Source organism: Octopus sinensis, unplaced genomic scaffold (assembly GCF_006345805.1).
Source record: "Octopus sinensis unplaced genomic scaffold, ASM634580v1 Contig16174, whole genome shotgun sequence".
Lineage (NCBI taxonomy): Eukaryota > Metazoa > Mollusca > Cephalopoda > Octopoda > Octopodidae > Octopus > Octopus sinensis.
Genome location: NW_021834197.1, coordinates 3,489 through 17,500, shown reverse-complemented (window position 1 = coordinate 17,500; position 14,012 = coordinate 3,489). Strand labels below are relative to the sequence as shown.

Sequence of the window (14,012 nt, the reverse complement as noted above, 5' to 3'; positions counted from 1 at the left end):
GTATGTATATGTTTTATTTATTAATATATATATATACAACCGCTTATACTACTTTGTTTACGTATTTCATGTTATTTGTACCTTTGGTGACGTCCTATACTCATATATATATATATATATATATATATATATATGGGTAGGACGTCACCAAAGGTACAAATAACAAGAAATACGTAAACAAACAAAGGAGAAACGAGTGTAACACACACACCCACACACATCAGTAAGAACGAAGGTTGCTAATGACATCACCCAGCATCACAAACCTGACCGATAGCAGCAAGACACGTTTATCAGCATTATCAACAAATAACAACATTATCATCCACAATGACATCATAGCAGAAACAAAAACATGACCACGTGACTGACTCATCATTGCCGACATCTGAAGAGGTGGGGTGGGGCTGACCTTTGTATTGTAGACAGGGGTGCTAGAAATAGCAGCCAAAATCTTCCTCAAATCACACCCTCCTGTATGTATATATGTATGTATGAGCCAATGAGGGGGGACTTCTACTTGGTAGCTAGACCTGGTAGAAATAGCAGCCAAATCTCCCTCAAATCACACTCTGTGTGTATATATATATATGTGTGTGTGTATGATCCAATGAGGGAGACCTCTACGTGGTAGCTAGGGCTGGTAGAAATAGCAGCCAAATCTCCCTCAAATCACACCCTGTGTGTGTGTGTGTGTGTATGTCTATATATATGAGCCAATGAGGGAGACCTCTACGTGGTAGCTAGACCTGGCAGAAATAGCACCAAATCTCCCTCAAATCACACCCTGTGTATATATGTATGCATGTATGAGCCAATGAGGGAGACCTCTAAGTGGTAGCTAGAGATGCTAGAAATAGCAGCTAAATCTCCCCCCCAAATCACACCTTACTGTCTTATGTATGTATATATGTATGCAGGGGCCAATGAGGGAGACCTCTACGTGGCAGTTAGATTTGGTTGAAATAGCAGCTAAATCTCCCTCAAATCACACTACGAATCTAAATAACTATAATGTACTAAAATACATACAATGAAAGGAAATCGAAGAGATGGCCATGGAAGGAACCTTGCTCCGTGAGAGTTGACCCAGAGTGCAATAGCAGCATACTACTACCACCTATACTACAACATCAATGACAAACGATACGACATCTGACAGCACCATAAATACTACAACCGAAACCACAGCATGTATAAACAGTGACACCACTACAAATACTACCACAAGTACTATAGTTACTACTATCACCTCTACAACAACCGCTTATACTACTATTACTACCACCACCAAACACCACTGCTATAACTACCAAGCCCATACTACCGCAGCAACCACCACAACCGTCAAAACTACCACCACAACAATATGTATGGCTTAACACCACTATAACCACCACATGTACAACTACCACAACAACCACAACATGCATGACCAGCTCCGCTAGAACCTCTACTACCACCGCCACAACCACCACGCCTAACAGTAACCACATGTACAACAGGTTCCACCACTAACACTACTACAACCATCACATCTCTTAACACCAGCACAGCAACACATCTACTATCACCACTACCACAACATGCCTGGCTAGCTCCACCACCACCACCACAATATGTAAGACTAGTTCCACCACTAACACCACCACCACCACCATCCTACCATCAATGACATCATCTTCAAGAATATCACAACGATCACACTGTTTCCAAAACTCTTGAAATGCATCATCGTGTGCACGAAAAAATGTCTTGGAGCATGCATGCATGCAACTGCAACAACCGTACCAACAACATATATACAAAACTGCAATCCTTGAAACAACAGCGGCCCGCAACAGCAATTTGCGAATATTCATTCCAATGACAGGTGCAACCACTCGAAAGAGACAGGCTGCAACGATACCTGCACGAATTGCAACGGCGACGGAGGAACCAACACTGATTGCAAGACACCTACGGAATTTTGCGATAGTACAGGTTCCAGGGAACGAAGAAGAAAAGATACAGCAACAATAATATATGCAACTGCATTCATTGATACGTAAACTGCAACAGCAAATTGCTAATTTTGCAGCGACAGGTGCAATCACTTTAGACATTAATTGCAAGACATCTGCAAAAGTTGCAACAACGCAAACAGCTGCAAGGAATAATTCAATAAAATTACAGATGCACGTGTTTGTAATTCACATGGAAGGTGCAATTGTAGAAGCATTTGTTAAAAGTGCAGGGTTTTTTTTTGTTAACAGTCAAAAGATTGCAGCTGTATAGATGCAACAAGGGGAGAGGTGCAGCTGCCACAAATATTGCAAACATTGCAACAATTAAGCATGTTTGCATATTACTAAAACAAATGCAGTAACTGCAGCAACGGACAAATGGTGTAACACCTTCAGACAAAAACTGCACCTGCAGTCGTTGCAAAATCAAACGCAGGTGCTGTAGAAAACCGTTGCAATCGTCACAACAGCTGCAGGTGCTAAAACAATTGCAACATCTGCAGTTGTGACACGGTTGCAGGTGCATACCACTAAAAATCCAACATCAAACTGAATCTGCAGTAATAAGGACTGCTGCATTTACAAAATGCAATATTTGCAACAATATACTTTGTGAATAAAACTGCAACGATATCGCTACCAACAGCTGCAAATATTCTGCATTTTAACAAGAGCAACACCAATTACAACCTACAACTGAATTGTAAACATGTGCATGGTTAATATGTGCACCTGCTTTTGCAACCTTTAGGTAGTGCTGCTAACGTGTGTTATTGTGCAGTATACAGCTTTATTGCTAACACGTGCAATCTGGATTTGCAACTTACAGCTGTATTGCAAACATGCACCTGCATTTTGCAGTTACTTCTTTAACATATGCGCTAATAATTGCAATATACGTAGACAGGTATTGCTAACACATGCACCTGAAAATGCAATCTATAGCTGTATTGTGAGCAGGTACGACTGCAATTAAAAGCTACACCTGTATTAAAAGGAATCGCAGTTGCACTCGGGTGCAGTGTCGGAAATATAAGTGCAACTAATGCATTCATATTAACAGCATTTGCTGCAACTGCAACTACTTTTTAAAACATCAAATGCAGAAACGTAACTACAGTAAATACCTGCAAATGAAATTTGCAATGTTGAATTAGCAACATTTAGAAATTGCACCCACTGCAACCAACAACACATGCAACGTTCTCAACATTAGCACTAAACACGGGTGCAACTGAATAGCGAACAAGGGCTGCAGATTAGTGCAATATGTGCAAAAACAGCTGGTGCACTCACTGCAAGAGGAAGACTGTGAGCAATCAACATGTTAGAAATAGCAGCTGAATGTCTCTCATATTGAGCCTTACAGTCTATAAAAAGAAATCAGGAAGGACATTACATAATGTAGTTCAAGAAACTATGTCTGAATAAAAAGACAGGGTGGTCACAGCAGGAATGCCTTTGATCATAGATCCTGGGGCTAAACAACAAGGAGGCTAAACAACAAGGATTTATAAAATCCAAGATATAGTGTGTCAGAATAAAAGACAGGATGGTCGCAGCGGGAACGTCTTTGAACATAGGTCTACTGGATCAGGACTGACCTGGGGCTAATCAGCAGCAACAAGGAGGGACACATTAGATAATGTAGTCCTAGATACACTATGAATAAAAGATAAAATAATCACAGCTGGAATACTTTTGATCATAGGTCTGCTTGACCAGGACTGACCCTGGGCTACACAACAACAACAGGAAAGAGAAGGACACGTTAGATAATATAGTTCTAGATACACTATGTCGGAGTAAAGGACGGGGTGGTCACAGCTGGAACGCTTTTGATCATAGGTCTCCTGGATCAAGACTGACCCGGAGCTAAATAACAACAGCATTTGACACTCGCCGCCAATCAACGAGAGACCTCTACGTGGTGGCTTGCAAATGCTAAAAGCTGCGACCAAATTTTCCTCAAATCGCATCTTTAGGCGACATCAGATAAACTGTTCGTCTGGGTTATTTGGAAGGTTGGCGAGCTGTAGAGCGATAGAAGGGAACAGGGGAATCACCCCAACTCAAACCCTTCAGGGATGGGGCTGCATAAGGAGTCACAAAACTTTTCTTTCGTCAGTCATTAAGGTAAAGGGTTAGAATTGATTCGAGAACCTCTCACCTTTTCTCCTGGGGCTTGAGAAATGGGTGAGTGAGGAGTTACACTATTTCATAAGCAAAAATTAAACATGAAAACAAAAGAGAGAAGAAATACGATGCCCTTTGACCTTAGGGTCTGTCTACATTTTTAGGGTTGACCTGCTATTCGTACAACAACATACATGGCACAATATATGAGAAGTGCTGTACAAATGGAGATAAACGAAAGATGGTTCTGTTGTCATTGTTCAGCTCTATCAGTTGTGATCGGGCAGATCTGATCTTGCTGTGACCATCTTGTAATTAATTCAGGTATAGGTTACCCGAGACTGCATTATCTGATGTGTCCGTCTTTGTTATCGTTTGGCCTCAAGTCAGGCTTGATCCAGTAGAGCCACGATCAAAGATGTTCTATCTGATACCATGGTGCACTTATGAACAGAGATGTCCCAGACATGCCTATCCAGTCTGTTAATCAGATATAAAGTAGATATGATTACGTTATACAATAGGTCCTTCTTTGTTATTGTTTGCCCCCAGTTGAAGCCGCGAAAGAAGTCATGGGCACTACTGCCCCTACCAACCAGTCTTGGAAATCCTGGAAGGGTTCATATACGCTGCTGACCCTATCCAACAGAGCTGTCGTAAATGCTGCCCCTTCTCTGACAAAGTCATGAAATAGATCCCTAAATCTTAACAACACACGAAAATAATATCAAATATATTTACAAAACAACAAAACAAGATGTAGAAAAAGGCCTTGAAAAAACTCACCTTTTAAAATAAATGCCTCTTTTCCCTCCCAGTACAGTAAACTGAGGATGGCTGTGATTGCATTGTCCCTGCTTAAGTGGCTTTCATCTCTCGTACAAGTGTCGTACAAGATAATCTCCTTGGCAGACCGTCTCCGAAACATCTCTTTGCCCTCCTTCGTGGTGACCAAGTCGACCAGAGCCACTTTACCCTTTTGTTGCAGTTTTTTGCGGTTTAACCGATCGATGCAGTTGACGTTGATTGCGCCCCGTATGTGTGACATATTGTACTCCAAGAAGGGCCGACAGTCAACAATCAGCATACTTTTTGCGCGACCCGACGACAAACGTCCGGCCAGTTCGTTGGTGGTTATAGTTCGCGCCCGGCGTAAAGTACCGTTCGACATATCAGACAGGCCGACATCGGCTGATAAACTTTCCAGTTTGCATTTCTTGCTCACGACATTCAAAGAACCGAATTCCAGTTTCAATCCAGCCCTTCTTCGTTCTGGTAAACTTAATGTTGGTGTAAGAACATCTATTTCTCCTGAATCAGGCATCTTGCTTTTTTGTTTTGGAATTATTTAAATATGAGTATATATATTTATAAATATATATAAATGTGTGAAACTATATATATGTAGTTGTGTGTATAATAAATATTTTTATCCAATAACGAAATAAAAAATTTTACAAAACACTTTTCTCTCTTAACTTCTGGTCATTCAAAATTTCTTTTTTCCGCTCAAAAAAATATTTTTCCAAGTTGTTCACAATATGTAATCCGTATATCCACAAATATATATGTTTATATATACATATGCTTTAAAACCGTTCAGTAAATGTGGTTGAGGTTGGCGATCCTAGAATATATATGTACATACAATAAATATAGATGTTATGTTATGCACAAAAAAATATTAAATAAAATGAAATGGAAAATAAAATTAAGATAATTTAAATTGAAAATGAAATGACAAAAAAAATATACACGGATGTTAAATGTAAAATCCTCTTGTTCGTCTGTCTCTCCGCAAAAATAATTATTAAACAGAATGGTATTAAAGATCCGCCTAGGAACCTCTTCCGTTTTTCTTATTCCTTAAAAGAAAGCTTTTCAAGAAAAGCTTACGTGGTTTGAAGACAACAGAAAAAACAAAAACGAGGGGCGACCCTTAAAAAAATAAAACAAAAGACAGTCCAGTTTCTTTTCTTTTTTTTTTTGTGGGGGTTGTCTTTTGGGGATAGCGATGTGACCAGGGTATGATGAAAATGGGATGTTGTATGGCGAAAATAGCCCTTCGTTAGCTAAAATCATCCGTGGTTTGTCTATATATTTCCATCATGTTTCCTTTCTTTTAATTAGATTTTTGTATTTTGCTGTTAATGTTGGACTAAAGAGGAAGATTAAACAGTTAAGTGGCTACACACGTACATGTATATAGATATATACACTGACACATGGGTGTATGTGTGAGTATTACAATACGCCAAATTTGTGAGTTATGACTCACGGCTGGTGCGTGCGTTACTTTGTATATAGTTCAATAACAAACAAAACAAAAAAAGTTTAGAAGATATGCACTTTAAACTATATATATACAACACTAAATATATATACGTATGTATGTATATTTAAATATATTACAAATATAAACTTACTTTGTTTAACATAAAATATTAAGGACTTTGGGCCTTTTCACCTTCTATCTTAATACTGTTAAATCATACGACTTTTGTGTGTATGGATGGTCTATTTAGGAATAAATATATCTATATATATATATATATACAATAATATATATATAAAATATTATATATGTATGTATATAAAATAAATTGTTAATTAAATCTCCTTATTCTGGTATAAGCGCTGTTTCTCTATATTTTTTCTTTCCAAAATTGTGCGTGTAAAAATGAGTATATGTGTGTGTGTGTATAAATATATATATATATATATGTTTATGTATAAATATATATATATTAACGAATCTACACGCTGCGCTCTATTCACGATGTGTATAGCCTGGCCTTGCCAGTTGCTCTGAAGAGAAAAACTTCCCAGCTGACGTTAAAAGCAACCTATTACCTCATCCTCGCTTCTCCTCCCCTTCCTCATCCTCCCGCATTCGTCACCCTTCCACTTAAACGTTTCACCAACCCCTCTCTCTTTATCTCTGTTCTCCTCTCTCTTTATCTCTGCCCTCCTCTCTCTTTATCTCTGTCCTCCTCTCTCTGTCTCTCTCTCTCTCTCCGCCTCGCTCGCTCGCTCTCTTACTCATTATTTCCCCCCTTCTCTCCGCCTAGCTCGCACTCAAATTTCCTTCTACCACTCCTCTCACACACACTCTCTCTTACTCTTTTTATCTATCTATCCATTTATCTCTCTCTCTCTCTTTATTTATATTTACTTTCTCTCTGTGTATGTCTTCCCTCTCTCTCAGTACAAAACTCTCACTCTTTTTACTTCGCCATTTCCTCTCATATTCCCTCTCCTTTTCTCTTCCCTCTCTGTCTGCTATCTGCCTCTCTCTCTCTCTCTCTCTCTCACTCGTCCCTTCTGTATATAAATATATACACAAATATTATCTACGTCTATAAATAACTCTTTTACTTTTCCACTCAAACTCTCACTCACTCGCTCACACACACATACACCCTCTCACTCAAGGATTCATTCACTCACGCTCTCATTCACACGCTACCACTCCTCCACACGCACGTATACACACACGCACACACACGCTCACACACACACACATACACACACATACGCGTTCTCTCATTTTACAGACGTTCTTTCCCCGCCGAACTTCTATTTTATTTAAACATATCCTCGTCACTGCAATCATTATCATTTATCATCATTATCATTATCGTCACCATTGTCATCGTTATCGTTATCATCATCGTCATCACCGTCATTGCCACCACCACCACCACCCTCAACACCACTACCCTCACCACCACGACCACCACCATCATCATCATCGTCAACAACACCACCGCCATCACCATCATCACTGACTCCACCACCATCATCATCATCAACACCACCACCACCATCATCATCATCATCATCATTGCCACCACCACCACCACCACCTTCAACACCACTACTCTCATCACCACCACCATCATCAACAACACCACTGCCATCATCATCATCACTGACTCCACCACTACCACCACCACCATCACCATCATCATCATCGTCTTTGTCACCTTAAGTTCATCTCTCCAGTTTTCCAGCTTCTTTCCATGACATCACGGTTACGGCCTTGCTGGGGCAACGACTTTGTCTACTACTACTACTACTACTACTACCACCACAGCAAAATAAAGTAATTGTTTCTCGAGAAAAATCTTTGTGAACTTTCAACTTTTATCTCCTCCCTCCCCTTCTCTCCTCCTCTTATATATTTTTTCTTACTCCTCACGCCATCCCTCCCATCACACACTTCAGTTCCCCCTCCCTCTTCAGCTCTGGCAGCATCACGCACACACACACACACACACACACACCACATTTACACACATACACACGCATGAGCCCATATCTACACAAACACTCACTCACACGCACACATACACACATATGAGCATATATATATATATATATATATACACACATAAGCACGCATCCACGCAAACACACACATACATATGAGCACATACACACGCACACACACACAAGCACACACACGTACACACACACAAAGGGCTGCCACACAGTGGAACTGAACCTGGAACCATGTGGTTGGGAAGCAAGCTACTTACCACACAGCCACTCCTGCACCTATATGTTGACATGAACATGTTAACAAACACACTCATATATCGTCGTATATACTCTTTTACTCTTTTTACTCTTTTACTTGTTTCAGTCATTTGACTGCGGCCATGCTGGAGCACCGCCTTTAATCGAGCAAATCGACCCCCGGGACTTATTTTTTTGTAAGCCCAGTACTTATTCTATCGGTCTCTTTTGCCGAACCGCTAAGTAACGGGACATAAACACACCAGCATCGGTTGTCAAGCAATGCTAGGGGGACAACACAGACACACAAACACCACATACATAATATATATATATATATATATATATATATATATTACATATAACGACGGCTTCTTTTCAGTTTCCGTCTACCAAATCCCTCACAAGGCATTGTCGGCCCGGACTATAGCAGAAGACACTTGCTCAAGTGCCCACGCAGTGGGACTGAACGTGGAACAATGTGGTTGGTTAGCAAGCTAAAACTTACTTGGAGGATGTGTGTGTGTGTATATTGTTTGTGTGTCTGTGTTTGTCCCCCCAACATCGCTTGACAACCGATGCTGTGTGGTTTACGTCCCCGTCACTTAGCGGTTCGGCAAAAAGGAGATCGATAATAGTACTGGGCTTACAAAAGAATAAGTCCCGGGGTCGAGTTGCTCGACTAAAAGGCGGTGCTCCAGCATGGCCGCAGTCAAATGACTGAAACAAGTAAAAGAGTATATACACACATATTGTATATGTACACACACATGCACACATATATGTAGTCATTTGTTCTCCCTCTGTCACTGGCACACACACACACACACACACACATGTACATGTCCACACACACACTCATAATCTGGCTCAGTTATGTACACACGCAAACACACACACACATGCACACACATACATGCACACACATACATGCACACAGACACATGCACAAACTCATGCTCTGGCTTGGCTATGCACACACACAAACACGCACACACACGCACACACACACACACACACACACACACGCATATGCACAAGCATACATGAACACACTCATGATCTATCTCAGATATGTACACATACACACACATGCACACACACACGTACACACACACTCACACACTCATGATCTATCTCAGATATGTACACATACACACACATACACGCACATGCACACACACACGTACACACACATGCACACACACACACACGTACACACACACTCACACACTCATGATCTATCTCAGATATGTACACATACACACACATACACGCACATGCACACACACACATACACACACATGCACACACTCACACACTCATGATCTATCTCAGATATGTACACACACACATACACGCACATGCACACACACATGTACACACTCACACACTCATGATCTATCTCAGTTATGTAAACATACACACACACACACATGCACACACACATACACACACGTACACACACACGTACATGCACACACGCCCACACACACTCACACACTCATGATCTATCTCAGTTAGGTAAACATACACACACACACACACACATTCATGATCTGTCTCAGTTATGTGCACACACACACATGCACACACACATACACACACGTACACACACACGTACACCCCCCCACAACACACACACTCATGATCTATCCCAGTTATGTACACACACACTCATGATCTGGCTCACTTACTCATCCCTTTACTCATATTCACACATGGATGCATCATCATTTTAACATCCATTTTTCCATGCCTGCATGGGTCAGATGGCATTTACTTTATTGGGACATATTTTCTACAATTGGGACGTTCCTCCTGTCACCAACACTCACCAGTTTCTAAGCAAGTTCTAGGCTTCAGAAAAACAAGTCCCAGGGTCGATTTATTCAATTAAAACCCTTGAAAACAAGTAAAAGAATAAATGGATAACAGAATAAAAGAATGACAGAAACGAGCTGGCACAATCGTTAGCATGCTGGGCGAAATACTTAGCGGTATTTCGCCTGCCGCTACGTTCTGAGTTCAAATTCCGTCGAGGTCGACTTTGCCTTTCATCTTTTCGGGGTCGATTAAATAAGTACCTATTTCTTTATTACCCACAAGGGACTAAACACAGAGGGGACAAACAAGGACAGACATAGGTATTAAGTCGATTACATCGACCCCAGTACGTAACTGGTACTTAATTTATCGACCCCGAAAGGATGAAAGGCAAAGTCGACCTCGGCGGAATTTGAACTCACAACGTAACGCAGACGAAATACCACTAAGCATTTCGCCCGGCGTGCTAACGTTTCTGCCAGCTCGCCGCCTAAATAAGTACCAGTTACACACTGGGGTGGATATAATTGACTAAATCTGTCTGTCTGTCCTTGTTTGTCCCCTCTGTGGGTAGCCCCTTGTGGGTAGTAAAGAAATAGGTATTTCGTCTGCCGCTACGTTCTGAGTTCAAATTCCGTCGAGGTCGACTTTACCTTTCAGCCTTTCGGGGTCAATAAATTAAGTACCAATTACACACTGGAGTCAATGTAATCAACTTAACCTGTCTGTCAGTACTTATTTGTCCCCTCTGTGTTTAGCCCCTTGTGGGTAGTAAAGAAATAGGTATTTCATCTGCCGCTACGTTCTGAGTTCAAATTCCGTCAAGGTCAACTTTACCTTTCATCCTTTTGAGGTCGATAAATTAAGTACCAGTTACACACTGGAGTCACTGTAATCAACTTAACCCATCTGTCTGTACTTATTTGTCCCCTCTGTGTTTAGCCCCTTGTGGGTAGTAAAGAAATAGGTATTTCATCTGTCGTTACGTTCTGAGTTCAAATTCCGCCACGGTCGACATTGCCTGTCATCCTTTCGGGGTCAGTTAAATAAGTACCAGTTACGCACTGGGGTCGATGTAATCGATTTAATCCCTTTGTCTGTCCTTGTTTGTCCCCTCTAGGTTTAGCCCCTTGTGGGCAATAAAGAAATAAAAATGAAAGAATAACAGTGGCTCAGTGGTTAGGATGTCGTACTCAGGATTGCAAGATCATAGTTTCAGTTCCTGGACTGGGCGGTGTGTTGTATTCTTGAGAAAAATACTTCATTTCACATCTGATATGTGGCTCTCTATGTGCCTTTACAGGCCATGTCACTTTGATGGAAGGCCTAAGCTCACGTACAGCAAAAACATTTGGTTGCTATAAGTTACGGGGATGTAAACACACCAGCATCGGTTGTCAAGCAATGGTGGGGGAGACAAACACACACACACACACACACACACACATATATATACACATACATATATACGGTGGGCTTCTTTCAGTTTCCATCTACCAAATCCACTTACGAGGCTATAGTAAAGACCTTGCCCAAGGGCCACACTATGGGACTGAACCTGAAACAATGTGGTTGGTTAAGCAAGCTACTTACCACACAGCCACTCCGATGCCTATATATATATTATATATATATATATATATATATATACATATATTATATATACATATAATATATTATATATATAATATATATATATATACATATATATATATAATAATATATACATTGGGTCTTTCATTTCCGTCTACCAAATCCACTCACAAGGCTTTGGTTATCGGCCCGAGGCTATAGCAGAGATACTTGCCCAGGTGCCATTCAGTGGACTGAAACCTGGAACCATGTGGTTGGTAACAAGCTACTTACCACACAACCCACCCAACGCCTATATATAATATACCGGGCTTCTTGCAGTTTCCGTCTACCAATCCACTCACAAGGCTTTGGGGGCCCCGCTATAGCAGAAGACACTTGCCCAAGGTGCCATGCAGTGGGACTGAAACCTGGAAACCATGTGGTTGTAAGCAAGCTACTTACCACATACCACCAACCCCTCCAACGCCTATATATATATGCCGGCTTCTTTCAGTTTCCGTCTACCAAATCCACTCACAAGGCTTTGGTCGGCCCGAGGCTATAGCAGAAGACACTTGCCCAAGGTGCCATGCAGTGGGACTGAAACCTGGAACCATGTGGTTGGTAAGCAAGCTACTTACCACACAGCTGCTCCTGTGTTTGCTCCGGTTGTTTGGCAAAAAAATTGAGGAAATCCTTAATTTCCAATCAGTCATTTCCAATAGGAGAAGGCATCATGTATATGTGTGTGTGTGTGTGTGTGTGTATTTTTAATCTGATTCTTGCTTCAGTCACACACTCACACCTACACACTCAAATATATACATACATACACACAGACAACACACAAGGACACACAAACACACACTCAAGTATACGCATACACACACATACACACACTCAAGTATACACATACACATACATACACACTCAAGTACACACATACATACACTCAAGTATGCAAACACACACACACATACACATATAAGTATGCACACACGCACACACACAAATATAAACACATTCATGTAAACACACACACACACACACACATTCATATTATCTTACTCTACTTTTTATCTATCAACCAACAGTGGTGCCCCAGCATGGCCGCAGATTTCAAGAGGAAAGCTATTAAGAATTAAAGCATACACGCATACATACATCCAGCATACTTATATATATATATTATATATATATATATATATATATAATATATATATATATATATATATATATATATATATATATATTATTATATATATATATATATATATAGGCGCGGAGTGTCTGTGTGGTAAGTAGCTTGCTAGCCAACCACATGGTTCCTGGGTTCAGTCCCACTGCGTGCATCTTGGGCAAGTGTCTTCTGCTATAGCCCCGGCCGGCCAATGCCTTGTGAGTGGATTTAGTAGACGGAAACTGAAAGAACCTGTCGTATATATGTATTTATATATATATATATTGTGTGTGTGTGTGTGTTGTGTGTCTGTGTTTGTCCCCCTAGCATTGCTTGACAACCGATGCTGGTGTGTTTACGTCCCCGTCCCATAGCCGGTTCGGCAAGGAGACCGATAGAATAAGTACTGGGCTTACAAAGAATAAGTCCCGGGTCGATTTGCTCGACTAAAGGTGGTGCTCCAGCATGTCCGCAGTCAATGCCTGAAACAGTAAAGAGTAAAAGAGTATATATATAAGTATATATATTAGTGTAAAGTTAAAAAAAAAAATTATTTAAATAATTTAAACTTATAATTTTATTAATACCTTTCGGAAAACAAATCAAATCGAACCTTCCCTTGGAGTTCCGTGAAGCTGTTGCTAGGAACTTTCCCAAAAGTTCTAGATATTATTCTATTATCAATTCCCACATAGTTAGAATCGCTTTCTCTAACACTAAGAATCCCTCACAAATTATATCTTCTCACAATACCAAGCTGCTAA

General features: G+C 40.6%; 1 protein-coding gene across 1 annotated transcript in view; it reads right to left on the bottom strand.

Annotated features, from left to right (window-relative positions):
- The window catches only part of LOC115230713 (dual specificity protein phosphatase 10-like), a 26,128-nt gene extending 19,378 nt beyond the window's left edge, over positions 1-6,750 (bottom strand). The window contains exons 1-2 of the mRNA XM_029800847.2: positions 6,569-6,750; positions 4,929-5,769 (exon numbers count right to left, since the gene is read on the bottom strand). Coding sequence (XP_029656707.1) covers positions 4,929-5,466 — 538 coding nt within the window. The 5' untranslated portion in view covers positions 5,467-5,769; positions 6,569-6,750. The remainder of the gene's footprint in view (positions 1-4,928; positions 5,770-6,568) is intronic.
- Between the last annotated feature and the right edge of the window lie 7,262 nt (positions 6,751-14,012).